The sequence below is a fragment of the Gymnodraco acuticeps genome, unplaced genomic scaffold (assembly GCF_902827175.1).
Source record: "Gymnodraco acuticeps unplaced genomic scaffold, fGymAcu1.1, whole genome shotgun sequence".
Taxonomy (NCBI): Eukaryota; Metazoa; Chordata; class Actinopteri; order Perciformes; family Bathydraconidae; genus Gymnodraco; species Gymnodraco acuticeps.
The window spans coordinates 88,102-97,027 of NW_022991667.1; the positions used below are offsets into that span (position 1 = coordinate 88,102).

General features: G+C 40.4%; 1 protein-coding gene across 1 annotated transcript; it reads left to right on the forward strand.

Annotated features, from left to right (window-relative positions):
* The first annotated feature begins 7,703 nt into the window (after nt 1–7,703).
* LOC117534446 (olfactory receptor 145-like) lies at nt 7,704–8,693 on the forward strand. The gene has a single exon (XM_034198642.1). The coding sequence runs from the start codon at nt 7,704–7,706 to the stop codon at nt 8,691–8,693; it is 990 nt and encodes a 329-aa protein (XP_034054533.1).
* Nucleotides 8,694–8,926: the final 233 nt, after the last annotated feature.

The following is an 8,926-nucleotide window of genomic DNA, read 5'->3' on the forward strand; positions in this document are numbered from 1 at the left end:
TTATGATCCACTGCTGTCTGCCCGTCTTTGGTGCTCCACAACTATCCGAAGGGGCAAGTCTCCTGTACCGGGTGTACTGGGTTCGCAGAGAATCCCACTTCTTCCTCAGCTCTTTCTCTGAAGCACACAAATAAACGATGTAACCATTGTGGCTAGTTAGCATGTCCAATTCATATCTATATGCAGTGCCAAACTACACAGCTAGCAACAAAACACAAGGTTGAAATAACAAATTACATTTCACGTTAACGTCACTGGACGCTGGCAAACAATAAAAAGCCAACAATATCTGCTAAAGAGCTCAATTGATGAAAAAGATAATCTTACCCGAGAAACCAAATTGCGTTTCAATCTCTCGCCAGAGTCCGGGTTTCACTACTCGGTTCGAGTACCTTTTCTCTGTGATGTCGTACAGAGCTGGCCTCTCCTGGATCAATGTGATGAGCAGGTCTTCGTTTCCGTCATTCCAGATCGCCATGATGAGATGAAAATGAATAGCAGTCTGTGTGTGCCTTCTTAAATCGTTTGTTTACGTCCCTCACTTCCGTTTCGCTTCTCATGCACTGATTCGCTAGCTGAACAGCCAATCAGAGTGATTGTTTGGTCCGACTGCCAGACCCGATGCATGGCCGATTCAACAGGCCATGCATCGGGACAGGCAGTCCAAATAAGGCGTGTCACGGTCGACGGTGCGGGACCAGGGGCGGCGCCAGGGGGGAGCTAGGGGGTGCTGAAGCACCCCCCAGGATTGCCAAAGCACCCCCAAGAAATATGTTTTTTTTTTTTTTCGAAAATTATTATTATTATTTTTATTTAATTAAATTAGAAATATTATTGATTACATCAATGCATATGTGAAACAAACACATTTTTGACCAAAAACATAAAGCCAACACAGGTGATATGATTAGGCCAATGGTCAGCACCCATTCGATTTTTGACCTACCCATAGGCTAAATTACTTTGTGACACTTGATTGACTTCCTGTTAGCTAGAGCGCCAAATGATTTGCTAACAGCAAAGTGAAAAATTGATCGTTTTTTAGTCCTTAAACGACCACGTGTGGACACTCAATCAAAACCAACTGAAAGCGAGAGGGATTCTGCACATAATAGGCCTCGTGAGTACAAGTAGCTTACTTCTGGGTCTCTGTGTTTCATTCAAGCCCTGCTCTGTGTGTGTGTGTGTGTGTGTGTGTGGCACAAGCCATTTTGTGTGCGTGCGCGAGCGAGCGAGAGAGCTCGCCTCGCGCACCAGTGGGTATCTACCGGAGATCGTTGTGGTTAGCATCTGGTGCTAGCTAGCCAAGCTAATGGATATAAGGAGCTTTTTCAACAACAAGGTGGAGGGAGAACTCTCTCCTGTCAGACGGAGAGTCTCAGGTAACCTCAACTCAGGTGAAGTAAAGGACTCTCTCAGTGTTTAGATAGTTAACTTTAGTCTAGTTATCTCAGTGGGTCTCAAACGGTTTGTTTTAAAAGGGGAGTGATTTGTAAAATATCTATAAAGAAATAGAAAATCTGTTGACAGTTCTGTTTCGTATGGGTGTTGAGATGTATCCATAGATCTCTTAATGTTGCTCTCAAAGTGCACCAGATTGATGCTTTTAACTTAAATATGTAACAAAAAATCTTCCCGGGGGAGCTAGCCCCCGGACCCCCCTAGAGGAGGTGAGGACCCTCCTAGAGGAGGTGAGGTCCGCTCCCCACTTGTAAAAATAGCACTTTACCCCTGCCTATATGCCGTGAGCTGATTATCGAGCCTTCATTGTAACAGTCGCGGGTGCACTGTGTGTGTGTGCGTGGGGAGTGTTGCAGTAGAAAATTCAACTGTAGCGCTGGTGCATTAATGGGAAACCCTAAATGTTTGAGCACCCTCTATGAAACGTCAAGCTACCCCACAGCACCCCCTAGAGAAAATCTCTGGCGCCGCCACTGTGCGGGACACACCAAATTGAGTTTGGGCGACAGGACACGCTTCGTCTCCCGATTTACGAAAACAGCCGAAATCGGCCTGGTGTGTCAGGGCCTTAAGATTCACGAGAACCAACATTGGATGTGTTCAGCACAATATAAAGCTCATCTTTTATTTAACGAAACTCACAAAATACTGAGCAATTTGCTGGCAATCAAGCAAGAGTTCTTGTCAGTTCAGATTTTTCAATATCATTTTCCTTCTACATGTCTGCCTTGTAGGGCTGCACGGTATTGAAAAAAACTGACATCGCGATTTCCCCCCCCCCCCCCCTGCGGTATATATTGCGGTTTTTTAACCTGTTAAACCCCAAAGTCCCGGCGGGTACTTTACTTTTTTGTTCACGACAGTGTCTCAGGGGATCGTAATATTTAAGAACCTATTCATGTGTTATACCAGATTAACGGAAATAATCTCAGCTAACTGACGATACAAACCATTTTTACCAAAACAAAACACAAGTCTCATAAGAAGCATCTAAATGACCCCTGAGCGAAAAATGCTAACGCACTTTGGCACAGAACTCAAGATAAAAGTACCCTTATTATTACTTATCGTAGCTGCACTTACAAGATATCCGATTAAAGCTGAGGTTCCACAGATTATTTAGGTATATAGTATCATCACTGAGTGATCTGAACTCGGACAGGGGAAGCAAACACAGACATCACAACACGTACCTTTACGTAGCTTCTAGGGGAGATGTCTCACCGTAGCTGTCAATCTGATCAAAAGACGTGTTCAATGGCATTAAAACGAGAAAGAAAAAACGCGGCTGAATCGGTTAATCCATAGGTTTTTAACGTCTCTGTATAAAACAATTATTTAATTTATAATCCATAATTCCATTTTTATGTAAAAATCGCAGAGCAAAAGTTAGCTGCTAATGGTAGCCACTGGAGTGGCTGCTGCTTCCGGTCTTGGATATGCGGCAGTCCAGGCAGTCTAACACACACACATTACCAAATAAGGAGTGAGAGTGACGCGTAGCCAAAACCGGAAGCTGCATACACTCTGGTGGCTACCATTAGCAGCTAACTGTTGTGCTCCGATTTTTACATAAAAATGGAATTATGGATTATAAACAATTGCTTCAAAGCCACAGATACATTATCAACCTATGGATCAACCGATTCAGCCGCGTTTTTTCTTTCTCGTTGTAATGCCATTGAACACGTCTTTTGATCAGATTGACAGCTCCGGTGAGACGATCTCCCGTAAAAGCTCCGTAAAAGGTACGTGTTGTGATGTCTGTGTTTGCTTCCCCTGTTGCGAGATCGGATCGCTTAGATACTATACTTAAAGGAGACCTATCATGCTATATTTAAATGATATAGTGTATGACCATACCTATATAAGGTATATTTATACATTTTATTTTTCAAAATACCAAACAGATCATTTTTTAGCCATGCCTCGTTTCGCTCATTTTCGCTCTTTTCCAAGCCTGTCTTTGAAAATTCTGAGCAGCAGCTGACCACGCCCCCCTGCAGAAGAGCGGGGCATGCGCCGGCGAGAGTCACGTTACCATGCTTTCTGTGATTACGAGTGTGGAATAAACATGTCATCTCAAAGCAATGCATGTGTTCAAGCGTATTATCAATTTGATCCAGAGATTGACCCTGAAGCAGCGGAGGTTTTGGTGGAGGTGCAAAGATCTCGGTTGCAGCAGGACGTTTCTGAATGGTTAGTTGACAAGCTGTTGTTCCTATTTATTTTACTCTGTTACGATGATTGCTACTTATTCCGTTTATATTTTGGCTAATTAGCAAGAATGCTATGTGTACAGTTTATAACTTAGAGCTTGTAACGCAAAAACAGCGATACATATATATATTTATAAAGGGAGACATTCATATTTTCAGCATATATACAATGGCCTCATTGCGTTTATTAATAGTTTACACCCCTTTTCTTCCAACATCGTGCAACAACCGTTGGAAAGTTCAATAACTTAGAGTGATAAAAAGTATAACTCCAACAACACCTCAGTTGTCAGCAGTGTGTGTAGTTTCATGTGTTTTTAAAAGCTCAGTTATTGACTTCTTTCTACAGGTGTACATGTGCAAATTGCGGCACGATGCCTTCTGAACGGAGAATGTGTGCTGCATGGAGATACCACAGGTAACATTTTTGATAGCTTCACTAAGTTGTCTGTTTAGAGAATGCATTTTTAACATGTCATTCAATATGTTTATCACACTAGGTGTCAAGACGGATTCAGGAACTTGAGGACTCTGTAACCTGTATGGTGGACCATCCTGGATTGGAGCCTGTGTGCCTGAATGTGTTCTCCCTGCAGAATGCATTGAATATTTACAGAGCTGAACATGGTGGACTACAGTTGAGGCAAATAGAGCAGTGAGTGGTTTGTTTCTTTTGACTGAAATTGTAAAACGAATGCTAATATTGTTCATGGAAATAAATACTGGTGTATATGGCTTTATGCAATCTTTCATTGTACATGTACTATTATATATATATATATTATTACACAGCAATGGCATAACACACCCATGTGTACGACAAAAAAAGTCCACACACAACCTTATGCTTTTGAAATCAGAATATTCTTTACCCATCCAAACATGAATAATCACGACACATTTGATATCAACTCGGAACTTTATTGTCAAAATCAACGGTTCTTTGAACCCATAAAAAAAAACTAAATGTACTTGTATTTTGTATAAATTACACTAAATATTTTTTTTAATGATTTCAGGCGTCACAGGTATCTAGCCTACAGAAGCTTTGTGAGCTGGTGCTGGGGCTTCCTTGGACGCAGGATCAGAGTGGTGATTCCGGCCTGCGTTGTCCTCAAGGAGGCAGGAGTTTCCTGATCCGCAAAATGTCGATGTTGGGTTCAGACAGCAGCCAAATTGAACCGTGTAGCATACCCGGCGATGACCTCGTCCCTGTCAGGTCGCTCATAATGGTGCAGGGTCCACAAAGACTTGGTCGAAGATGAGGTCCATCAAGTTGGCCACGTAGCCTGTGCAATGTTTAAAAAAAAGCACAACAAAAAATGTGGTTTAGATTAGTATATGCATGTAAAAAACTGAAAGTTCTTTCTAATTTTATATTTGTAAATAGTTGTATAATAAATATTTTAAACACTTACGGAATGCGGGGTCAGTCTTTACTGGTTTTGCTCTGCATTCTCCCTTCCTGGCCTTTGGGAACTGCAGTTTATATAGAGGGTTTCCAGTGGATGTAGTGGCTTGTGCACGCTCAGCGTTTTCATTGTAGTGCAGGGCTGCCAGGTACAGTCTTTCATTTCCGCCATGATAAAAAAAAATGTAAATAATAGCAAAGGATGTACAAATTGTCACTAATTAGTAAGTATGTGAGGTGCTGGCCTGTAAAGAAGAAAACATAGTTAGAACAAAATCATCTCAATTTAGTATTCAGGATGAGAAAATACTATTTGGATAAATATAGTCTGAAATCCCAAAAGATGGGGCTTAAAACTCTCTATTTAGCAAAGCTCTTTGCTTAGCCTTTTCCAATCTGAGTTAGTTTTGAACCGTAACGTGCATGCTGTGTTTCTGACTCAATACAGATGATATGTTGGAGAGGGGCTGAGCTCAGTAGACTGACTGTAATGAGTGCTAGCCACTAATTAGCCTGTTGCTAGAGGTAAGGCCTCGTCAACAACAACAGACCAACGGGGCTTTAGTTCTGTTTTACTCGTGGTGTGTGTGTCCCCTCGCATACATACACACAGTGTTGTATCCTCACACACCCCCATTTATATTCATGTGCGCAAACAAGTAAACACACAAAAGCTTTTACATATAACGCTGCAAAAAACGGCATGTCTCATTAGCGTAGCGTAGCTTAGCTTACAGATCTGATCGTTCTTACAGACTACAATCACAAAAGCTTTTACATATAACGCTGCAAAAAACGGCATGTCTCATTAGCGTAGCGTAGCTTAGCTTACAGATCTGATCGTTCTTAGAGACTACAATCACAAAAGCTTTTACATATAACGCTGCAAAAAACGGCACTTACCTACAGAAGATTACGTTTGTTATTATAACTTACTCAATATGATTTTAGAGGATACAAAATACTAATAAATAGGAGAATAAATACTTGTGTTATCGGCTAGGGCGTGGCTTTACAGCCTTCACACAGATCGCCATTACTGCAGTATGTCTGAACATGTTAGCAAATGCCTGATAATTAAAATAAAAGACAAAGCAAAGACTGCGGAGCGTACAACATAAAATGTTATAAAAACATATAAACACCTAACCGATTACTATTTGGGTTTGAGGCGACATTGATACGGCGAAGCTACATGCTACATGCTACATACTACAAGCTAGAGATAGCTTTATCAGGAAAAACACCGCTAAATAAAAACTTACAGCTTCAAAATTGGATGTGTCCTCACTGGCCTGCTCCCGGATGGTTGGTATTGATCCCGGCAATGCACGTGGCCGTGGCTCATTCCCCTGATAGGTGGAGAGTTGACCAATAAGCGGAGCACGTCTCTTTGTGACGTAGGAAAGTGTTGAAATCTGGATCCGTTTTTTTCAGATCCGTTTCAGCCACTTTTTTAGAGATTTGGCGAAGGAGGAAAATAGAGAGGGTTGTGTTTTCTGACACTTGGTGAGTTCCCTGGAACACCGGGGACACATATTCATGTATACAAGACGTCCAAAGGTGCATTTTGCATGATAGGTCCCCTTTAAATAATCTGTGGAGTCTCAGCTTTAATCGGATATATTGTATGTGCAGTTTCGATAAGTAATAAGGGTATCTTTATTTTGAATTCTGTGCTAAAGTGCGTTAGCATTTAAAAAAAAAAAAATGAATAAAACCGCACGTCCCTGCGGTGTGAATACCGCGCATGCGCATACCGCGGTTATCGCCATGACACGGTATATCGTTCAGCCCTACTGCCTTGTCTCTATTTTTGTTTACATTGTTTCAGTGTTTCAGTGTTCAGTGTTCATCAAATATTATAGCCAAAAGCACAATAACTTATTTCACCAGTACAACAATATAATTTACGCAGCTATTTCCTTCTTTCTTTGCCAATTTACAGAGGCAGCAGCAACTGTGTTTTCTGCGAAGGTAAAATTATTGTTTTTGGATAAGGAGTCTGGCGGTGTTGCAGAGACAATAATTGGCTTTAATGACTTTAGCTCCTTTTTACAAAAGGGTTGCATGATGGCAAGGTAGAGTAGGTATGTTCTAAAGATACTTTACACTAAAACTGATATGGGTTATTTTAGGAGGGCCTTTAAAACGATGAAACAAAAAAAAAAAAAAAAATGGAAGAGTCTTTATTTCTGCCAGTCTTATTTCTTCAACTTCAAAAGAGGCTAACATGACGCTTACAAATATCGAGTTAGTGAGATAAAGCTGTTATTTTCCTTAAAGGCAGTCTTTTTAGCATTACGATAATGATGAGTGTGTGTAAAATGTTTAAATTCCTAATTTAAGATTGTTTTCTTTTGAATCGTGATTATGCTCTATAATTGCTGGCATGCATTATCCTGTTGACAAAGGTTAACTGAGTCGAATGCTTTAACTTGTCAATCATATTCCCTTCAGACAGCCATGTGGTACACCCAGCTGCATTTCGAATGGCTCACAAAGAAAGGAGTGGGAAATAAATGTCATGTCTCCCACTCAACTGCTCAATTCAAGGCACTGCACTCTTGATATTTTGTTTTTTTGTTGATCTAAAGAAAGAGATATATAAGATGATCCCAGAGGCGAGAGCTGCTTCCTCAGTGAATGCCACATTTGTTCGTCCTGCTAAGTTTTATCTCAGCGGGTTTTCCAACATGCCTCATGTTAAGTATTACTATGTGTTCCTGTGTTTTGTCTACATCGTGACTGTTCTTGGGAATAGCATTCTTCTCTCAGTTATTTACTATGTCAAGACTCTGCATACTCCCAAACACATGGTTGTGTTTTACCTGGCTTTGACAGATATGTGTGGGAGCACAGCTCTCATCCCAAAGGTCTTAGATACTTTTTTGTTTGAAAGGAGATACATTGTCTATGAAGCTTGCCTAAGTTATATGTTCTTTGTTTTATTCTTTTTATCTGTACAGTCATGGACACTTACCACAATGGCATATGACAGATTTATAGCAATTTGCTTCCCTTTAAGGTACCACAGTATTGTGACGACCCCGTCTATCGCTGCATTGTTGCTGTTTTCGTGGGTTACTTTATTTAGTTTAGTAGGATTTACTGTTGGAAATATTGATAATCTCTCCTTCTGTGACTCTTTGGTGGTAAACAGCTTTTTCTGTGATCATTCACCAGTATATCGTCTGTCCTGCAATGACTCGTCTATAAATAACATAATGGCATATGTAGCTCTCATTATAATCCTCTGTATTCCTCTTATATTGATAACGTTATCGTATGTTGGCATTTCAATAGCACTAAGCAGGATTGCATCAGGAGAGGAACGACTCAAAGCCTCTAAAACTTGTACCTCTCACCTGATTCTTGTGTCAATTTTCTTCCTACCAATTATTTGCACCAACATAGCGTCAGTAGTCTCTTACATAAACCCTAATGCCAGAATGATAAACACATCTTTGACAAACACCATGCCAGCTTTGCTCAATCCTATTGTATACTCTTTAAAGACAGAGGAAATTGTGATGGCTATCAAGAAGCTTGTCAAAAGAAATAAGATTAGCTTCAGTGCCAAGAAAAGGTTGAAATCTTAAACACTGCTTGCTATTTAACATGAAAAGGTTGCATTATATATGACTACAGTGGCAATATTGTATAATTTAGTATCAAAAAGGAAATGTCAGTATCTTATGAATTGTTGCTGTGCGTATTAAACATGGTACATCATTTTGTTAACATCGGTTTTGCATGATTGAATTGACACGTTTTTTCTATGTTTTAGTAGTTATTTAGTAGGTTTTAGTGAGTTTGGGTTCTCAAACAGAGA